This window comes from Diadema setosum, chromosome 7 (assembly GCF_964275005.1).
Source record: "Diadema setosum chromosome 7, eeDiaSeto1, whole genome shotgun sequence".
Lineage (NCBI taxonomy): Eukaryota > Metazoa > Echinodermata > Echinoidea > Diadematoida > Diadematidae > Diadema > Diadema setosum.
Window position 1 is genome coordinate 26,479,791 of NC_092691.1, and position 22,623 is coordinate 26,502,413.

A 22,623-nucleotide genomic window follows, 5' to 3' on the forward strand; every position below is an offset into this window, starting at 1 on the left:
TACAATGGTTTAGTTTGCTCTTATTTATTCTGAACTCATTAAAAAAATGATCCTTTTTTGAATATCCTATCCATTCCAATCAATGACTATTCATTCGGTACAATAGGCCTACATCCAATATCATTAGTCAAATCTAGGGAATGAAAACGTCATTAAAGCAAGTTTCAATTTCGTTTTACAACTTCGTTTATTTCCAGGACTCACTTCTTCTTCATTCTTCATTTTTCATCAACAAGTCATATCAGTTTTAACATCGTTATTATCGTAATGATCATCACTCATGACATTTGAAAGTCGTAAGTCAGTCTCCATTTCAGTAAAACCAGTAATGTTATGATTCACTTGTATATTCTTAAATCGTAAAGTTGAATGGGGAGGTACAGCAATGTTTTAATCTTGTTTAACATATTTTTCTGTTTCTTAATCCAGGTCTTTGTATCTGTAAATTTCTTGGCCTGTTCGACATATGGGCTGATCTTTTTCCGTGTGTTTGAACACAAATTGTTGCACTTGCCTGGTGAAATAGAAATTTGATAACTAATTACAACACAGATTTCCTTTTTATTTATTTGAATGCTGCAACGAGTACAAGAAGGAAGGCACTCAAAGGAATTATGTTTGTAAACACTTTTTCATTCCATTGCATCTATCTCATTTCCAACTTAAGTATAACTACACTAAAACATTTGCATATACATAGTTACACGAAATCAACTCAGGATAGGCGCCTATATGTCATAATAAAGGAAAATACATAAAAATTAGATAAAGTTATGTACTGTGATTTTAGTGTAATAGACAGGCGTTGTTAGATATGGAGAGGACTGCTGAAAAGCGATATTTTTTTCAGCTTTTGATGAGAACACTTCCCATTCACAATGCGATTGCAAGACTATATTCTTGAATTGTCTGCTTAATGTTTTTGAATGTTGATGTCGTTGGTCATTTGCATTCGCCCCAAATTGAATGTCCCAGGCATTACTGTGGAGTATTGCCCTTAGGACTGGTCGGTGAACTGACGGTACCATTGGATGGAGCAGCAGCAGCATTGCTAGCAGGACCACAATCTACAGGGGAAGGACCTGTCACTGCCGGTGAAGATGGTTGACTGTGTGGGTACGGCACGTACAGGAACCTCTGAGGACCCTCCACACCGTTGCTGCTCGGCGCGGACATGACTGCGGCATAACTGGGTGGCGGTGCTGAGTAGGGAGGTGCGTCTTGCCTTGGGTAGTTTCCACCGCCACCGCGGGCAGCTGCCGTGTCGGTGGCAGCGGTGGGATTCCCGCTGACGGAAAACACGGTTGGTGACTGACGTCGACGCTTCTGGCTGGATGCCGAGCACACAGTTCCGATGATAGTGAGGATGATGGTGAAGCCAAAGACTGAACACACAACGATAACCCCAATCAGCCATCCAGCCATGCCTTCTGCTTCTCCGTAAGATGGATCTGCACATAGCAACGATAAAACAGGAGATAGCTAGCTTTACATGAATAAATCGATACTCATAGAGGTGGCCATTATAAATATCATGGTATGTTTTCGCAGTGTTCCCTTTTAAGCCTTCGTAAGGTGGATCTGAATTTGTAAATATTGAAACAGAAAAAAGATACTAGTATCTTGGCATATGAATAAATCAGAACTCATGAAGTTCATTATCATAAGGGTAAAATCGCAAATGATGAAGACATTGATGCTTGAAAATGAAAATATGAAAACCAGTTGATATAATACCGAAAATACTGTAACACAACCGGGACCGTTGTGATCGAGGTCGGGACTCTCCTGTCTTGGCATACTTGAAGAACTCAACTCCCTCTCATACATCACCGCATTCGTACGTAAAATATATCACAAATAAACACACCGGTGATTGAATTGTATATGTCACAAGCACTTTACTTGCCTTTATTTTCGGAGAGGGGCGAATAACACATCGGAAAGTATCTCGCGGGGTGGCCCTCGGCCCTTCGCAATCTCACCAACTGCTTGTATACGGACGACCCAAACACTGTCCTTACCCGGCCGTGGCTAGAACGCAACTCCCTTTTGTCAGTTGCCGTACAGACTCTTATTCATACTGCGTGCTGTAAACGCACGCCCCGTCCGTACCTATATCATCTAAGAGAACGTGCGTACACGCACTATCATGACACCACTTTGTTACACTACGTGCTGTAAACGCACGCCCCGTCCGTACCTATATCATCTAAGAGAACGTGCGTACACGCACTATCATGACACCACTTTGTTACACTACCCCCCTCTAAAACAAGTCAGTCCTCTGACGGTGAAATAACAACGATAACAGAAACGATGGTATGAAACTACTTTCCTGTCAATGAAACAACTTTTATCTGACAGCCTTCTAGTATATCTGGCTTCTTTCTGTATAACTATACATAATTCATAACTTCCTCTTAAACAAGATGTTATTCTTTCTTCAAAACCAACTCGCTCTTTAACAGTCATTCATTAATGGAACAACACACTGAGTAAGCCTATACACATCACTTATCTTACTAAGTGCAAAACATAACAAACATCAAAACCACCACCTGATATATGGCTTTCATACCTGTGGCAAAATTTGGTAATGACTCAGTGTAAAGCCGCATATTCAAATAAGAAGTCAGCTTTTAAAGCTAAAGAAACAAGATGGAGTTTATAACTTCCTACTCTATCAACAATTTCCATCTTACGCCAAACTGCAATGAACAAGAAAACCACTACACAGGAATGTACTTCTTTCCTTGAGAGTCATATTACATGGAATGCATACTCATTAACAGTTAATAATTACTTATCCCTTGTTTTTTTTTTAATCAGTACTCTAACTCAAAAAGCTAAAAAAAAAAACACTCTTCAATTACAACCCTTTCCTTCAGACCTGTAATATCCTGTGATAGAGGGTATCTTAAGACATAACTCTCTGACCTCCAATACTTAGCCAGCATAAACATTGCAGTTACAAATAATCAACGTTTTCAACTTTCCTTGTATCTGATCTCACGACTTAATCCTTATCATTGCTATACTGTCATGATAGAACATGTTATATTGTCTCACTTTGGCCGAGAAAATACACAAATTGGAACATACATGTACTTTATTCTCGATTTCGCTACTCCGAACAGGCTCTTGTGTTCTCTATTCACAAATCATAAGGTTGAGTAAAATTAGCTACAGCTTTTCAAATTCATAACACGCTGAACTTAATGGCAGTCCTTTGTCAGGAATCTGGCCTCCAGGTCCACTTCGAAGTCCGTGATGGTTTCCTCTTGGCAGACGAGGATTCCCTCCTGAAAGGTCTCCCTCTTCACTGTTTGTTTGATGCTTTTCACCCTCCCTTTGCATTCTTCTTCCAGGTCGTCTGTGGTGAGTGGCACATCTATTTCCCCCCGATGGACTTTGTGAAGTTTGGTGGTGCCACTGGTTTGCCGGTTGCCTTCAGCGGAGTTGTGCATAACCATCCTGTACTCCCTCTCCTTTTCCTCCTGGAATACTTTCATGCCCTGGGCGCCGTACCATGTGTAGGTACTGTTCTCCCTTACTCTAACAGGCAGTCCCATCAACATGTGATGCGCCTCAAGGCTCCCGATGTCTTTCCCGAGTTGGACACGTCTGATGTCAGTTTGGAGCACAGGAAGCACATCGCCGGGGCCATCTGACTCCGTGGCATCCTCGGATGTGCTATCCGCCGCCCGTTGTTCCGCCTCTCGTTGCGCCCACATTCCCCTTGCCTTGCCAGAGAGAGGTGTTTTGCCCCCCTCTTCAACATACTGCCGGGTAATGGGCGACACTCCGATCACAAGCTGGTCTCCACATCCGTCATCCGGGCCGGCATCTCCGGTTTGGTCGACGTTCGAGGGCCGCTCCCTCGTGCCTGACTCCTCCCGTGTTGGCTTTGGGGTCGCTGTAGACCGACCCAGTCTCTTCTGCTCCCCAGTCTCGCGAGTCTTCTGCAGTGGGCTGCTTCTCCTCCGCGGACTCCGGCTTCTGGGGGTCCTCCTATGGGGACTTTTCCTATGGGGGCTCCTCCCTCTACCCGTTGGACTCTTCTCTGCTAGCACGTCGCGATGTGTCTTTTCATGGGCGCGGAGGTTGTCGATCCTTCCATAGCTTCGGTTGCATTCGCGGCACTCAAAACGCCTCGGATGCCTATGCTGACTTTCGATGTGTCTCTGGAGACTTCGGTGGTGGCCGAAGTACTGTTGGCACGTGTAACACTTGAAGTTTCCACCCATAGTGAAACGTGGGAACCTGCATCAAAACAGAAAGAAAGGACCAAGGCTGGTTCCTTCAATTAAAAAACCCAACCTACGTATTATACTTGTAAGCTAAAAGGAACACAAACATCGCATTTATTCATCACATTTCAAAAACCCAATCGTTTTGGGGCCATCCTCTGCCTTGGAGGGTTTCGACGTGGTGCCGGGATAGGCATTCGCCTAGGCGCTGGGGTGGGGATATTCGGTTCGGATTCTTGGTCAGGGGGTATCGTTTCCAATTCGGCGTCTGGTGACGTCGGAATATCCTCTCTGATCTCTTCCTCTGTCTCATCCTTCTCGCCGGGAAGGTAGCTTGTTTCTACTTCCGGCTCTTCGATCCAGGATTCTAACGGTCCCCCTTGATAAGGCTTCAACCGGTCTGAGTGAACAACTACCATTTTGCCATTGGGTTTCATTTGAAGTCTGTACACGACGTCGGAGAGCTTATGTGTCACGAGATATGGCCCTTTCCATCTTCGCTGTAGTTTCGGAGACAATCCCTTTGTCTTTGCGGGGTTGAAGTACCACACGAATTTCCCTACTTGTAAGCCATCCTTTTCTGCTGTCTTGTCATATGTCCGTTTCTGGTGTCTAGCTGCTTTAGCTAAATTCACTCTAGCTCTTTGATGTGCTGTTCTCATCTTCTTTCTCAGCTCGTACGCATAGTCCGACTTCATTTCGGGGTCAATTTCTTCGTCTACTCTGGTCGCTTCCGTAGTAAGATCAATGGGGAGATGTACCTCACGACCTAACATCAACATATTTGGTGACTCTCCTGTTGATTCCTGGGGTGAGGATCGATAGCCAAATACGGCCAGGGGAACTTGTTCGTCCCAGTCACGCTGCTTTCTGGTCGGGTCGATCATCATGGACACCATTGATACGAGTGTACGGTTAAACCTTTCTATGAACCCGTCAGATTTCGGGTTGTAGGGCGTTGTGCGAGTTTTGTCGATTCCCAGGATAGAGCACATCTCTGCAAACACTTGAGATTCGAAATTTCGTCCTTGGTCTGAGTGCAATACCTGCGGCACTCCGAATCTGCATACAAATTCATGGACAAATTTCTCAGCCACTGTCTTAGCCGTTTGATCCGGGATGGGATATACCTCTACCCATTTTGTGAAGTAGTCCCCTACAACTAGCAGATATTTGTTGCCTCTCTCTGTTTCTGGAAAGGGACCAACGACGTCCAAGGCAACACGTTCCATGGGCATCCCGACTGATCGTTGTTGTAGAGGTGCGCGTCTTGTTCTGACAGGAGACTTCTTGCTGGCACATGTGTTGCACATACGAATGATTGATCTTACGTCTGCATCCATTTTTGGCCAGTGATACCTCAGGCGAACTTTTGCAATTGTTTTCTTAGACCCCAAGTGCCCTCCTGTATGACCGGCATGCAGTTCCGCCACTACCTGCTTCCGGTACTTCTCTGGAAGAATAATCTTCCACTGTATGACATCTCCACTGTCGGATTCCCAACGTCGATGGAGGACGCCTCGTATCATTCCCAATTGGTCCCACATACGCCAGTATGACTTTGCGATGTTTGATTGCGATTCTACATTGGACCAGTCTGGCCGGACACCCTCCTTTTCTTTACACTCGACTACCCATCTGATCGTGTCGTCAGCAAGTTGTGCTTCTCTGAAATCAGAGAGTGTGATGGAGGGCTCCACGTGGACTGCCTTTACCTGCTGGTGGAATTCTGAGTATGGTACCGGGCTCTCCCTATGTTTTGTGTTTGGCTGAGGACAATCTCCTTTGATGTTATCGCACTGTGTACAATCCCTGCACGGTCGCCTGGAAAGACTGTCAGCGTTCGCATGTGACCTCCCCGCACGATGCACAATGTCAAGGTCATACTCCGAGATGACTTGGAGCCATCTAGCCATCTGGCCTTGGACATCTCGGAAGTTCAGAAGCCAGGTGAGAGCTCCATGGTCCGTCCTGATTGTCGTCCGTTGGCCATAAACATACGGCCGGAACTGTTTCAGGAAGACAACGACAGCCAGTAATTCCTTGCGGGTTGTACAATAGTTCTTCTCGGCTTTGTTAAGGGCCCTGCTAGCATAGGAAATGACTCTTTCCTTCCCATCGATCACCTGCGAAAGCACGGCTCCTATGCCCTCGTTACTAGCGTCAGTGTCTAAGATGTACTCACAGTCAGGAATTGGGTACGCCAAAATTGGCGCCTCTTGTAATCGTGCTTTCAACTCTGTGAAAGCAGCCTCGCAAGCTTCGGTCCATGTAAATGGTTGACCTTTCTCGGTCAGTCTGTGTAGAGGGCGAGCGATGTTGGAGAATCCTGCGATGAATCGGCGGTAATATGACGCAAGCCCCAAAAAACTTTGAACTTCCTTCACAGTAGTGGGGGTTGGCCATTCTTTAACCGCTCTGACCTTCTCTGGGTCCGTGGCTATTCCTTGGGCTGAAACGATGTGACCTAGGTAAAGGACACTTTCCTTGAACAAGTGACACTTTTTTGCCTTGAGTTTTAGACCGGACTCTCTCAAGCGCTGGAAGACTGTCGCCAAACGATGTAGTTCCTCTTCGACGGTCTTGGCATATACGATGATATCGTCCAAATAGACCAAGAGAAGATCCCAGTGTAGCCCGGACAAGACACGCTCCATCAACCTTTCGAAAGTGGAGGGCGCATTCGCAAGGCCAAAGGGCATTACGTTCCAACAATACAGACCTCCTCTCACAACGAATGCCGACTTTTTCTTCGCGTCATCGTCAAGCTCGACCTGCCAGTAGCCCGAGGCAAGATCGAGGGTTGAAAACCATTTCGATCCTCCAAGGGCATCCAACGAATCGTCTATTCTTGGAATGGGATATGCATCTTTGATCGTGATCTTGTTTAGACGCCGGTAGTCAATGCAAAACCTTTTCGTGCCATCCTTCTTATTCACCAATACAACATTGGAAGCCCACGGGCTATCAGAAGGCTCGATCATGCCAGTGTCTAGCAATTGTTTGATTTGACGATCGATTTCATCTTGTTCCTTTGGAGGAAATCTTCTGGGGCGTTCCTTGAGAGGTGGGTGATCCCCTGTGTTAATTCCATGTCGCACTCTGTTCGTGCGCCCGATGTCTACGTCAGATTTTGCAAACACATCCTGATATTCACATAGGAGTTTTGCGATATCTTTGTGGTGTGTTCCTTCGACTCCTTGTTTGGCCCGTTCGTAGAGGTCTTTTAGATGATCAGGCACCCCTTCAATCATTCCGGCATCTGTAGGTTGTGTCTGTTTCTCTTCAACATCAGTAACAGGAGTGACGAATCCAGCAAGGGTACCCCGCTTAACAACGCATTCTTTGTTACTTGGGTTGTAGACTCGGATAGGCAGGGTCGTATCTTCGGCCTCAACTAGTACACGTGCCACTAATATTCCTTTCCGAGCTAGTTCATTGTGCGCAGGCTCAATCAGACCAAGGCCTGTCCTGACCTTGCTAGATCTCACGTGACCTGAAATTAGTGCCTCGTGTCCAGCAGGTATTCTGGTAGTTTCCCCAACTACTACCCTTGCACAGAACGATGTTCCTTGTCCGTTGGTGCATCTGATTCTCTCGCCCTTCAGGTTCAATTCCTTGGACTTCAAATCTAAACTTGCCTGGTTTTGTAGGAGGAAGTCCATACCGAGTATTCCATCGATTTGGCCAGTGTTACCGAAAACAACTTGCAATGACGAGATACAAGCCCCTATTCGAAGTTCGATCCAACCACTTCCTAGTGTTGAAAGCTCACTACCATCTGCGTTCCTAACTCCTGAGATGTTGGTATTCAAATGTGGCCTTTTTACTCTAGGAATACGGTGATACAGCGTGGACGACAATATCGTGTCGGTAGCACCAGTGTCTACCAGTAGCATTGTCTTGATACCCCGTACTTCCACTTCAACGAAAAGGCCACTGCGAGCCACGTCGGGTCGTGTTCGAACAGTTGGCTGTATCTCTGGTACTGTTGGCAACTCATTCATTGTGTCACGGTATTTGTTGGCCCCTAATTCTGATCCAGCCTCCTCTCGGGCCTCTGAGTCGGCTGATCCTCGTTTCCCGAATTTTTGACCTGTTCTTCCTTCAACTTGTTTCCTGTCTTTTGCGGGCAGTCTCGTTGGAAATGCCCTTTCTCATGGCACTTAAAGCACCTCCGATCTGTTCTTGGTGTGCTCCATCCCGGCTGTCCTGTCCACCCCCTGTTTGCTTGTGGTTTGGACTCTAGTCTTTCTCTGATCCACTTCAGTTCCTGTCTCAGCTCGTCTATCTCTGTCATTGAGTTCCTTTCCAGGACTCTGGATTGTTTATATCTCCTTCCACTCCTCTGTTCCTCCAATCTGTAGAAATTGTCGGTCGCCAGTGCAGCCTGAATGGCTTCGTCCAGCGAAGTAGGCTTGGAACGGAAGACTCCCTCTCTGACAGACTGATCCTCGATTGCTTCCGTAAAGTGGGTTCTCGCAAGACGATCCTGTGCTTCCTCCGGTAATTCAGGATAGGCGAGCATGGACAATTCTCTTACCGCTTGGCCCAACTCCTGAATTGTCTCTCTTGGCCCTTGACGGCGGTATCGGAGTTCAAGTAGATAGTTCTCGGCTAGCTGTCCGGGACCGAAACGCTTTTCTAGAAGGCCCACCAGTTCGTGATATGAAAAGCCTGATGTTTCACTTATCTTCCCGCCGAGGGTTTTCAGGGCAGGCCCCCTAAGGCTGGCAACCAAGAATACTTTCGCCTGGGCATCATCCCAAGCATTTGCCATTCGACATGCTTCAAAATGGCCGATATATTCATTCCAAGGAGTTTTCCCATCGAACCTGTCCGGAATGATATTAGGTTTTGAAGGTGTTGTGTGTGCGAAGTGTGGTTCGTCAAGTTTTCTTTCTTGTGCAACTACTCTTGTCGCATCAGAAACCTGTCTTTCCATGTGGTGAGGTTTGTCTGCTTGACGTGGTTGCGGTCGTCTGCTATGTGTCGGCATCCTTAAACCTGTCGATGTCTTTTCCCAACCGCGAGAAGAAACGGGAGGTCCTCGGTGCTGTTCAAACATCGGAGAGATAGGTCTCTCGTCCGCTAGGACACCGTCGTCAAATATGCTCGCAGTAGGTGTCCGTTCTCGTTCACGTACCCTCGGAAATTCGACGGTTGATTGCTCCATTTCCAATCGTTCCAGCTTTTCACGTAGGAGACGATTTTGTTCCAGCAGCAGTTGATTCTTATCTCGAGAGTGTTGCAATTCTTCATCACCTCGCTGGACTTCTGCTGCCAGCATGTCAAGTTCTTCTTGAGGGTCTAGAGCTGAATTTTCCGCCATTGTCAACGGCTTTGCTTTACTTGCTGTAGAAGTACAACCGCCTGCAAAAAATGTAGTGAAGCAACCTGACGAAACTGGAATGAAACTGGAATGCTCGTATACAAGCGATGAGATGATGACACCTGAAGACGATGGAGTACCAAAGGCACCTGTGAGCCTAAGGGTGCCCTGTAGGTAGAGTTAACTCCTGCCCTGGACGTCTATGGATGAATTTATAGCGCCCGAAGGTGACGTGTAGGCACAGCTGTAGCGCCTGCAGGTGACATGTAGATGAAGTGGCGCCTGCAGGTGACGTGTTGGTGAAGGTGTAGCGCCTGCAGGTGGCGTGTACAGGTGAAGAGGCGCCTGCAGGTGACGTGTAGGTAAATAGGCGCCTGCAGGTGATGTGTAGGTGAAGAGGCGCCTGCAGGTGTTGTGTAGGTGAAGAGGCGCCTGCAGGTGGTGTGTAGGTGAAGAGGCGCCTGCAGGTGGTGAGTAGGTGAAGAGGTGTCTAATGCAACGTAGAGGTGAAGACACCTTTGCCTACTACGTAGGTGACTAGGCTTTACGGCGACTTGTAGTTAACGCAATAGATTGCACACGTCGGTGACAGCGCCTTTAGGCGTCGTGTAAATGAAGTGAATAACGAAATTTGAGTAAGATCGGAAAATCTTGCAAAAGATATGAACTAATACAATCAAAATCCCTCAATATGCCTGACAGATCCCACCGCTGCCACCAAATGTAACACAACCGGGACCGTTGTGATCGAGGTCGGGACTCTCCTGTCTTGGCATACTTGAAGAACTCAACTCCCTCTCATACATCACCGCATTCGTACGTAAAATATATCACAAATAAACACACCGGTGATTGAATTGTATATGTCACAAGCACTTTACTTGCCTTTATTTTCGGAGAGGGGCGAATAACACATCGGAAAGTATCTCGCGGGGTGGCCCTCGGCCCTTCGCAATCTCACCAACTGCTTGTATACGGACGACCCAAACACTGTCCTTACCCGGCCGTGGCTAGAACGCAACTCCCTTTTGTCAGTTGCCGTACAGACTCTTATTCATACTGCGTGCTGTAAACGCACGCCCCGTCCGTACCTATATCATCTAAGAGAACGTGCGTACACGCACTATCATGACACCACTTTGTTACACTACGTGCTGTAAACGCACGCCCCGTCCGTACCTATATCATCTAAGAGAACGTGCGTACACGCACTATCATGACACCACTTTGTTACAATACCATACACGTCTGTCAACAAATTTTACTACGCTTTTATTTGATATCCGTTATAAAAAAAAAAGTGAATGTGTTTGTAATGGCTCATTATTGTGTGGAGAAATGGTGTCCAAAAGATATAGGAAAGACTCTACAATCAACTTTCACCGATAGTTAACTATACACTGCCCTGTCGGTGTTCATAAGTCGCGTGCTGCCCACGGCGTCTGGTCGGGCTAACCAATAGTGAAACCACTAATGTAATAAGTTGTTAATCCGGGGATTATTTGGCAGAGGGAAAAAACACGAAGGTTACCAATTGTGCTGAAAAGGCAGCCCTGAATAATGCTTGCAAAGCAAGGGGTTCGTACCACTTAACGAGCAATGGACTCCGATGTCCTCACTGTGGTCGCAGTTGTTTTCTCCCCAAGGCCTGTGGTAACACGACGACAGTGACCACTCGTATCCGTCGCAAGACACATCATCAAGGTGGATAGGCCCTCTCCCTTGTTCGAAGTACTGGACAGCAAAGACGACGCTGGAGTAACCAAGTTGGCGACAGACGACCTCTGCCTCCTGTCCACCCCAGCCGTCATCGCACACCGTGCCCCACTCGTTGTTATGATAGATCTCCACTCGACCACGGTCCCATGCACTTCCATCAACGAGACGGACGTCGCCCTCGTAGGCTATGGTGACGAAATTATTCGTAGGGGAAATGCAAGTTATGACCAGAAGTAAAATTTAAAACAAGTCTTACCGCACAAAACAGGAGCGAAATGTCAGAGGCGCAATGTCAAGGCAAGGAGGTTCGAGAGATGGAGTTACAACTGACTATAATTATTCAATCAGCTGTCAGTTTTCTATGGATGGACAAAAGAATTCCACAGGTGCATTTGTGCCTTTGATGTTCGATGTTTGAAGCCGCCATCTTTCTGAGCAATCTGAAGATTCATTTTTAACCCTAAAACATAATATCGGGTATATGCTGCTCGTTTATATATCAAATGCAATGAAATTTCACCTAATTATAAAGCATATAAAACAAAAGTCAATTCCGTTCGAAAATATGTGCAAAAGTATAAATCTGAGCTGTATTTTGTGAAAGTGTTTGAAATTTTACCCTCATGGAAAGCCAGTTTTATCACTTTTCTCCTTATTTCCGCAAAATGAAACTAATATGGTATCATCTTCAAGTATAGTTCTTATAAATTAATATGTCAAATTAGCGTACAGACACGTACAGTCTAGTAATTTTGATATCTATTTCAGCAATATTTGAGCAATCTCTCTTCGAGCACCCCCGTGCCTTTACATTGTCTACCGCCCATCGTTTGTAAGTAGGGATAGCGAAAAGTAATTACTATCATAAAGACATATCTTCCATTGAGATTGACGAGTCATGCCACATGACTCGTCAATCTGTGAGACAGCTCCAGTTTGACACATACTTCACATGTTTTTGAGTGGCGGCTTCGAGCATGGGATCAAAGCGAATAAGACTGTTGTGACTCCATTTCTCGAACCTCCTTGGTCAAGGTAAATCTCCCTGGGGTAGAAACAGGAATGGCAAATGTGATTATAAGAAAGAATGACAAAGTTTAAATGGCATTGGCGCTGTAACTCTGACATTTCTACACCGTGCCATTTCTTATTTTTTCAGGAATCGATGAGGGACGGGTTCAAGATACAATAAAGCACCTTTTTAAAGGGCCCCTGAAATACGAATGCATGTTGATTTGTGTTGATTTATGAAACGAATATCTAGAAACATTCGATATATTTTATGATTTTTCCTTCTATTTTTCTTCACATTACTTGGGAACGCCCCCCCCCCCAAAAAAAAAAAAAAAATCCGTCCAAACCAGTATTCCTGTTGTGACCTCATATGTCAATCATTGCTAAAGTACTGATATGTTTAACAAAAGACATTGGAATGCACCTTCCCCTCGACTCAGCATAACTTGCATGTTTCTGTGATATTAATGTGACAAACAAAAGACATGGCGAGGAAAAATGCAAGTTATGCTGAGTCGAGGGGAAGGTGCATTCCAGTGTCTCTTGTTAAACATATTTCTTTAGCAATGATTGATAGATGAGGTCACAACAGGAATATTGGTTTGGACGGATTTTTTTTTTTTGGGGGGGGGGCGTTTCCAAGTAATCTGAAGAAAAATAGAAGAAAAAAATCGTTAAAAATATATGGAATGTTTCTAGATATTCGTTTCACCGCAAAAATGATGTTGCGGGTATCATAAATCAACACAAATCAACATGCATTTGCATTTTAGGGGCCCTTTAATACTTTTAAAATGAAGAGGGTGATGGAGAGTTGTTATTAAGAAGATTAAGAATGTATTTTCATTTCTTTGTTTATTCATTTATTCAGTATTGATAAAACAGTAGGGAAACATGTTAGATTGGATATACATTGGGGACCATACATGTGTTATCATTTGTTTGTTTATTCATTTATTTCCTATTGATAAAACAGTATCGAAACACTTTATCTGAAATAAAGAATTACTTTTTAGTTTTATTGGCTCCCACAGGTAGGCCTATAAATACAAAGCAAGACAAAGAAGTGTTAAGAAAATATGTCATAAAAAGTTCCTTGGTATTATAAGATAAGCACCAAATGCGTGAATGAAAATAGCCAGTATCCCTCACACAAACATGTGTGTACACACACATACATGCACTAATTTTTGCATTTATTTTGCTAGTTTTAAATGCTTGAAGAATGGAGACGGGTTCTCAGAAATCGACTGAGGAGACTCATGAAAATTTATCACGGGGCCAAGGTTCCTTTCCTGCCTAAACAATGCCTCTTCTGGGCGATTCATAAGAAGATACCTTCTCGCCTTCTTGTCCTTAAAAAGGTGCCGGGGTGAGTTACATTAACTTTTCACCCCTTCTTGTCCAATAAGACACTTACAGGACAGTTTGAACAAGTGGACCTCACGTCTATGCTCACCAGAATCGTATGTGTTGCAACGCACACCGACATCTTCGTGGTGCCCACAGTTGTTCGAGCCCCAGGGCTCACGGTGGGAACAGTACGACAGACGAGATTCAGTGCCCACACAGCTGACGTCATCTAAATGGATAGGGCCTGTTCCGGCCTCGAATGTCTCGCTGTAGTGGGAAACACCTTCATAGCCGAGTTGTCTACAAACTACTCGTGCCTCTTCTGGACCCCATCCGTCGTTGCACACAGTACCCCATTCGTTGTTGTGGTAGATCTCAACTCGTCCGCGGCCAGGCGAACTGCTGCCAGCAAGACGAAGATCGCCTTCTTCCGCTGTTTGATGTTCGGGTAAAATATCAATGAATATGAGGACCACTTGTATAATTTCTGGGGCAATATCCAATATCCAATATCGATTTTAAGCCCGCGATTTTCACAACTGAACATTCAATTTCGTAATAAACGTATACTTGTAAATAGGCAAGAATGATTATGTCCAGCTAGTCATTTAATGAGATTTTTAATTTTCATCTTATATTTCATCGGCATGATCAGTATTTATTTTTGTTTGAACATCCAGATTTTTTTTTTTACTAAACGCGTTATGTGGGCCTCAATATAAAATCCTCATTTTATCATTTCATCTCATGGCTGTCTTTATATCTAAATTACATCTTATATTTATTAATAGCATCATAATTAATGTGTATACAAATCTTCATTTGACATCTTTTATCATCATACAGCATTCTGATCTCCATCTTACATGTCTTTTATACTAATTTGCATCATCATGACTGTGTGATGCACATGAAGACGATTTTAACATTCAATTTAATACGCGGTGCCAGTAATGGACTTTTTTTTTCCACTGGATAGATGGACATTGTACAGGTTTGCTTTCTTGGCCATATCCGAATTTGAATTTTCGGAAAGAGCTGGCGACAAGTTGAATGACCATTGCCGAAAAATGTATGCGCATGCAATGAAACAGAATGCGCGATTGCGAAATCGGTTGTCAAATTAGTCAATTTGAAAGAAGAAAAACGATTTTGAATAAACGTATTTTGATACCTCAGCAATTGGACGGAAATGAATGCTTCTTATATGAAATTCAATGACAAAACAATGAAATTGCCCTGGAAAATCTATGATAATCTATAAAATACAATATCTAGTTTCAACAACTAGAGATTTGCCTATCTGCGCATACAATTTATGACACTATGAGCAAAATACTCAAAGCCTGTTGCTTTAGATATATGGCTCCTCATCCATCAAGCCAACCTTTTCTCCGATTTTCTATGATGTTGTAACTGCTTTTTTATTATTTCTTATCTCATATATACTCTCTTACGGAAAATGCATGTCAAATGCGTCTCAAATATAGTTGAAAGGGTGTGTACAGTTCTGGTTGAGGTGAGGATTAGGTTTTAACGTTTTGCGAGATATTCAGAAACCACTCTATGAGATGTCAAAGAGCATGCAATTCTAAAGGGTATCAAAAGTTTATTTGATGAAAATTGGTTTTGAAATGGCTGAGATATCCAAAAACAAGGTGAAACAAAGAGATCCTAGTAAAAGGCGCGGCCTGTCGCCTTTTATTATTATCATTTTTTTTTTGGATATCTCGCCAATTTGAAAACCAATCTTCATCAAATAAACGTTGAATCCTTCTTAAAATTACATGCTCTTTCATATTTTATAAGAGGTTTCTCATTATCTCACTTAGAAATGTTAAAAACATGAATCCCCACCTCAACCAGTATTGTACAGTCCCTTGAAGTAGGTAAGAGTAAACCTCAGTCTAAATCGTCTCTCAAAGAACGCAATTACAATCTATTGCACGTTATTGCTCGCTTACCGTTGGAGATAGTGGTCGAGGGTTGAACTGTTGTAGACTCGACTTCAGTATAGGAGCATTCTATATCCACTTCATACGAGCAGTGGTTGTAATTACCCCACACGACGTTGCTGCAGTCCGAAAGCTCATCTTCGTTACCTGAGCAGCTTACGTTCCATAAGTAAAACGGTCCCGATCCCAAATAGCCGTATGTGTACCCGTCCACTTCCTGATACCTTAGTTGGCGGCATGCGACCTTTGAGTCGTCGAAGGTCCATCCATCGTAACAGATATTACCCCAGGAATTCCCGTTGTAGATTTCAAGTACTCCTCTGGACGACTTCGTTCCTCCAACAAGTCGGAGTTCCCCCTTTTCAGCTGGATTACGGTCACGACGGTAAATTTCTTTTGTTTCTTCCACTTTTTATGCATAATTTGTATCAGTCAATCAATCATATTATAATTTGTTGTATTACGTTGGGGGGATGCACCCTACAAACACTGCTTTTTAGCATTCCTCCCCATTTCCAGCATTTCCGTATACATGCAAATATTTTGTAAACTTATCCTTTATTTTGTATTATCATGAAATCTATGTATTCAATTTCTGTAAAATATTTATATGTTTCTATTGGAAATGGAAAATAAATGATTTAATGAATGAAAAAACGCGTACAGTGTGAGGAACATAGGAAACTATCGTTTTTAAGGATTTTTAGTGCGACAAAGACGTTTCCAGAGGATTATTTATTAGCGTAAGTATTAATGGACGGATTAAGATAAATTATGGAGAAATAGCCTTCCCCCCCCCCCAAAAAAAAAGTAATAATAATAAAAATCAACGAACAAAATCGAATATAAAGAAGGACATACTTATATTGGCGAAACTATATTGTGAGTGGTGGTGCAAAGAGAATTGTGATTTTTAGACATCTTGAGTGCAGTGGTGATGGGTTATATAGTCCCTTCGATTGCATTGCAGTGCGAGGACTATCTGTGGGGTGAGTGTGGCTTTTTAAAGGACTTACTCGTTAGCCTTTTAAACTTTCATATTCACGTCAACCCTACAGATCAGAAAGACACTGAAACGCTATGTACAATGGACAATGTCTTTGGAACTTCGGGAGTCGTTGATATTGTTTAGAGCATAAGTTGTTTTTCACACTTTTCACTACGATCTTACCGCCCGCGAATGAAGTTGCTAAAAGGAAAGGAAGGAAAGTGATAGTCATCCATTTGGCTTACCGTCATGCCTGCATATCACCCCTGCATCCTCGCCATGGCCACAGTTGTGATTTCCCCACCCATTACTGCCGCACTCACTTAGCCCCTCTTCATTCCCGGAGCAGTTCACATTATCGAGGAAGATCGTCTGGTCGTTTCGACCGCTGCCGAAGTATGCCTGACTCTCTGAGCTGAGGGCGCCTTCGTAGCCGAGTTGTCTGCATACAACACTTGCGTCATTCAAGTCCCAGAAATCGTCGCAAACGGTACCCCACTCCGAATTGTGGAAGATTTCCACACGCCCTTCGTGACTGCCGGATCCATCAACAAGGTGGACTGTTCCATCCTCTGAAATATAACAATACCACTGACAACATCAGCAGCAACAACAACAACCACACACACACACCCACACGCACGCACAACACCCTGCAAAAAAAAAAATGAATAAATAAAACAAACACTAACCTGACAATAACCGGCCATTAACGACCCCCCCCCCCCCCCCCAACATTGTCCAGGCACGCTAACCTGGAAACATTGAACTGCTCATTACTTGAATATGAGACCATTCTGAAGGAAATGATTTTTGCACAACAATAGATATTAAAATATGTATATATATATATATATATATATATTTCTCACAATGATAATGATACATGAGTAATACTGTTTACCCTTAATGCCAGTTTGACTGCTTTTATCCCTTCTTTGTCATTCATTATTAAAGAGCACTTTCCCCATTCCCCAAGACAGTCAGAGAAAAATTTAGATAATACTTCTTACCTTAATTGCAACAATAATGACACTTCTGGCATTACATTTGTATAATTTAATTTAATTAGTGAAGCTTAATTTGAACATAGAGGAACCCCTGAAGCCTGCCTTGAATATATAATTGTTTACCGGTAGTTGCTACATCAATAGTTAGTAAAAAATTACCAGCGTAAGAACACATCACCCCTGAGTCCTCTCTGTGATCGCAATTGTGGTTCCCCCATCCGAAGAAGTAACAGTCAGCCAACATTCTCTCAGACCCACTGCACGCCACGCCGTCCATGAGAATGGGTTGGCTGTCACTCCCAGGGCCGAAGTAGGCATTTCCCTCTGCAGCGATGGCGTCCCCGTAGCCGAGCTGTCTGCAAACCACGTGCGCGTCGTCCAAGTCCCAGTTGTCATCGCACACGGTACCCCATTGGGAGCCGCGAAGGATCTCGACTCGTCCTTCGAAGATGTTGGTACCGCCGACCAGACGTACTGTATTTTCTGTGTATGTAACGAACAGTCTATTTATCTAAATTAATATTATATACCGGCTTCCAGATTAGCGATGATACTGAGTGGCCAGATCATAACTATGATTCGAATAGATTCGAATGGATTGTTACTTTGCTTTTACCTTAGGCCACTATACAAGTAATTATACACTTTTTTTTTTCCTCGGAGCAAAAACAATTTTGTCTAGTGGCTCGAATTTTGGAATTCATTAGGTCCTGAAATAAAAAATTCTTCATCGTTATACATTTTTAAGCGTAATTTGAAATCTTTTTTTGTTAAATTCTAGCTGAGATATTTATTTTCATTACCTATACAGGTTACAGCAAACATGAGGGTCATCATCGGTTATTCAATTCATTATTACGCAGTGAAAAAACGGCATTACTAGGCAATGAAATACGGCATGTTATTTGCATAATTTCTACACAGCTGCGTGCAGTCACCAGCTGTTCGAAGCACCTCATCAATTCTCTCTTCCGTTTCTCTTGTTCAATGTGTAGGCATTCTCTATCTTTCCTCTCCCTCCCTCCCCCCCCCCCCCTTCTCTCTCATTTCTCTCTCTCTCTCTTTCTTCCTTTCCCTTTCTTCCACTAATTTTGTTTTTGTCCCATTCCGTTCCATTGTATCTCCTTAGTTTAGTTATGCCATGTTGTTGTGTGTAATGTATTTGTAATTGTATGTGAAGTACTGTATTTTTGGAAGAAATTCTTGAGTGGTTCACAATCTACAAGCACTGCTTTTTAGTGGACCTCTCAGTTCTCTTTTTTTCTCCTCAAAATATAACTTTGTATTTTCCCGTATGTATACATGACTCATCTCTATTAGTTTGTTGTATATCGTTAATCCTTCGCACTTTGTACTGTATACATGCTTATGATGGATTTTCTGATTTACCTCGTGTTATGTTTTGTTGGAAAGAAAATGAGAATGAAATAAATGAATTGAATTGAATTGAATTGAATTGAAGGAGCCATACTGGACAAATAGCTATGTCGAGTCCCGTTATGTATATGAATACTTTCTTTCCAAGATGTGCTAAATCCATTTGTTTTTTAAATTGGGCTTTTTTTACAGGAATGTATTCATTTTTAGTTGTACTGTGCAGTAAACTCTTCTAATTAGCAAAATCCTTCTGAGGAAATGAAAAAATTCCACAATTAAGATTCTGTTTGGTTCAAGAGGTGTATATGTATCTATTTGGTCCACAAGGTGTTAAATCTAGTACGATCCAATAAGAAGCCCATTTATATGCTCAGCCGCACTTTGAGCCTATAGGGTAAAGGCTGGTCTTTCCATGCCTGTGCAGCTTTCCACCAGACGAAGAAATAAATATTTGATCATTGGCTGTGACACTTGATACCTGTGCGTGAAAATTCTTTGGAGAGATGGAGGAAACAGGAGGAGAATATGCAAAAATAATAAATCATCCTAGAAAGTTATAAGACCATGTCATAGAAATTAGCCATTAAAATCAACATTTACGTATTCGTGTTGCACATTGCAGGCGTCACGGTGTAATTTCTGCTTTATGTTCAAGAGGCGTTAAAGCCACAAAACACAGAGAAAATGTCAATTCTTTAAAAATGGTGAAGGCATGTACATTTATTCCAGGCAGTTTTCTTTATCCCATTTGGGGGTACCGTTTCTAACCCGTTGAGGACGAGTCCCGAGTATACTCAGGCAGGTGTCTATGGGAAATGCATGTTGTAGCAAAATCAGTCCGTCCTCAACGGGAGGGGCATGGAGTCAGTGCGGCAAGACAGCTAGAGTCACGTAAAATTCTCTTTACCAGAAAAAGTTGATTTAAGATCAAATTAACTTAACGAAATTCTTTTTTTTTTTCAATATATGACCCTATTTCCAACTGATCTTATCACAGAAAACAAAACAATAATCATCTTTATGGGCTTGCTGCATTTACGACACGACATTCGTTTCTCATGCGTTTGCTTTATCCTTGTGACAGGGGCATCAGCGGCAACCGACCGATGCCCTAAAATTTAGTGGTGGCTGGTCAGTCATCGGTGGGTACCGGTCGGTGTCCGACCGCAATTGGCTAAAGACTCGCCGAGTGGTCGCCGAGCAGGCTGATTTTGGGGCTTGTGACAGTAGCCTAACACGTTTTAATTGGCGAATACTGTACTAGGGCTTTCTATAGCTCAGTCGGTAGAGCACCGGGCTGGCAATCCGGAGGTCTCGGGTTCGAACCCCAATGGATTCCGAATTTCTTTGCTCATTTTTCCATTAATGAATAACATTAATTTCTGGTCAGTTTCCTTCTGTTTGCGATGTTACATACTCATATAGCTGCATCACTTCGGTGATCCCTCGCATTTATCCCCAAGTTGAATTATCCTTCCGGTTTATGCCAGGTTTAAGTGTGTGCGCTGCCATATAGCTTCTGACCATCCGAGCATTGAGAATTAACGGTTTCTGGGACGAACACTGAACTAGGGCTTTCTATAGTTCAGTCGGTAGAGCACCGGGCCAGCAATCCGGAGGTCTCGGATTCGAATTCCGATGGAATCCCATTTTCCTTGCTTATTTTCCACGTTTTAACAGATTTACAGTCGAACGAAGGAAAAGAGCCTTAACGAGCATATCGGGGTGGTTTAACCCGGCGGAGAAGAAAGAAGACCGTGCAAACGTCAGTAGTCTTTCCCCCGCTGTACTCACCTAATTGGGCGACTGCATATCCTAGGACGATGAAAAATACACAAACTCTCATCATATGTACGGTAACAGCTTGGCAGTTTGCCATGACAGCACACGGCTCCGTTGACTGCCTGTAAAATCGGCCCGTAGAACAAAGTTTTGTTTTTATGACTTTTGTCGTCACCATACCATAGAGAGATCAAGAATATTCTCAGGCTTACAGGCGACTGAAACGGCATAAACTGTCGTTATAATCGCTTTTGGATATTTGACGTCCAAAAATTGCAAGCAAAGGTGGTGTGTATTAATAAAACAAACTTTGGACCAGAGCACCATAGGTCAGTAGCACTGGTCGGTCACTACCATAAGCATATCTCCTGTTAATATTAAACTGCGACTTGTGTGTATTTTAGGGTGTGTGTGTGTGTGTGTGTGTGTGTGTGTGTGTGTGTGTGTGTGTGTGTATTATACACAATAATACAAATGTCAAAGTAACTTTGACATGGCTTTGCTCTAATTTGAAAGGAACTTTAGACAAGTTTAAATTGCTGTATATACATCAACAAAAGGTGACTCTGAAGGTGACGTAAAACCTATTTGGGTTCGGTTGATACACAATTCAAACTTTCTGATTTCATAAACTTCTATTGAAACAGAAAACGTCTATGATGGTTGCTTTCATGAGTGTGATGACAACGTAGACATGTTCACACCACAGCGCCACAGGATATGAGGAACAGAAACGTCAAGGAAAGACAACCACAGCAACGTAGCCAAACTATGGGGCTATGATGTAGCGTATTGTTCAAACATAGTTGTAAACTTCCTCCCTTTTTATTTGCCGCCTCCTCCTTCCCTCCACTTTCTCTCTCTCTCTCTCTCTCTCTCTGTCATTTTCAGAACCTATTCAAATTCTTGAAATCCAGAAACGGATCATTTACAAAACTTGTTTACAAGCAACCACAGAGCAATGAGTAAGTTTTACTGATACCATTATTATGTTGAATTAAGTTGAATTGCTATTTTCCACTTTCACTTATGAACATGAAGAAAATAAATAAAATATAAGTTTGGAACATCTGGTAATGATTTACTCATGAACCTTTTTTAAACAAAATAATAAGAGGTACAAATTCCTACTTTCAAAATAAGCAAATACTATAGGATAGATGCAATTGCAGTGTATATGACGTTGAATAGAATTCAAAACTCGGGGGAACGAAAGAGAAATTAAGATGCGTATTCATTTTAGCAGATTTCACTGATTTCAGAGGGAAAAAACTACTGAAAATCTAATAAGCTAAAATGAAATGTATGCCCCTCGAAAGGTAAACATGAACTTAAACAGTAAAACATTGTATGAAAAATTACCATGATTTCAGTGGTCTGCCGATATTGAATTCCATGTTTATTTCACTGCTATCGCTGATGTTCCGCCTATCAAGTAATGAGCAATAAAATGAAGACAAGACACAAATCGCTGTATGTTAGTGTGATACAATGTTGCAAACTTTAAGACAAATACAGAAAGAAAGTTGTTGGAAATGGAGGGGACTGCTAGGGACTGCTAAAAGGTAAAACGTGTTTGTGTATATGTGGGCGTTTTTTGTGTAAACTCTTTATACTCGCATGAAACGTTTTGCTAGAGTATTTTCACACGTACTTTTCAATCAATACTCAAAGAGGAATGCACATATTATAGGGCCTACGCATTGTTCATATTCAGAGATCGAAAAAAGAAGAAACTAACGAAGAAGGTTTTCACAATGAAGCCTAACAAACGAACTTTAACATATATACTTTCATTTTCTCCTTCATCTGTAATCACAGCACAAGGCATCTTGCGTTT

The 22,623-nt window shown here is 42.9% G+C and overlaps 1 protein-coding gene across 1 annotated transcript in view; it reads right to left on the minus strand.

The window, feature by feature from the left end:
- Window positions 1-20,847, minus strand: part of LOC140231144 (scavenger receptor cysteine-rich domain-containing protein DMBT1-like) — a 46,479-nt gene extending 25,632 nt beyond the window's left edge. The window contains exons 1-8 of the mRNA XM_072311296.1: window positions 20,796-20,847; window positions 17,784-18,107; window positions 16,860-17,186; window positions 15,636-15,992; window positions 13,778-14,104; window positions 11,172-11,489; window positions 10,547-10,549; window positions 983-1,451 (exon numbers count right to left, since the gene is read on the minus strand). Of these exons, the coding sequence (XP_072167397.1) occupies window positions 983-1,451; window positions 10,547-10,549; window positions 11,172-11,489; window positions 13,778-14,104; window positions 15,636-15,992; window positions 16,860-17,186; window positions 17,784-18,107; window positions 20,796-20,847 (2,177 nt within the window). The remainder of the gene's footprint in view (window positions 1-982; window positions 1,452-10,546; window positions 10,550-11,171; window positions 11,490-13,777; window positions 14,105-15,635; window positions 15,993-16,859; window positions 17,187-17,783; window positions 18,108-20,795) is intronic.
- Between the last annotated feature and the right edge of the window lie 1,776 nt (window positions 20,848-22,623).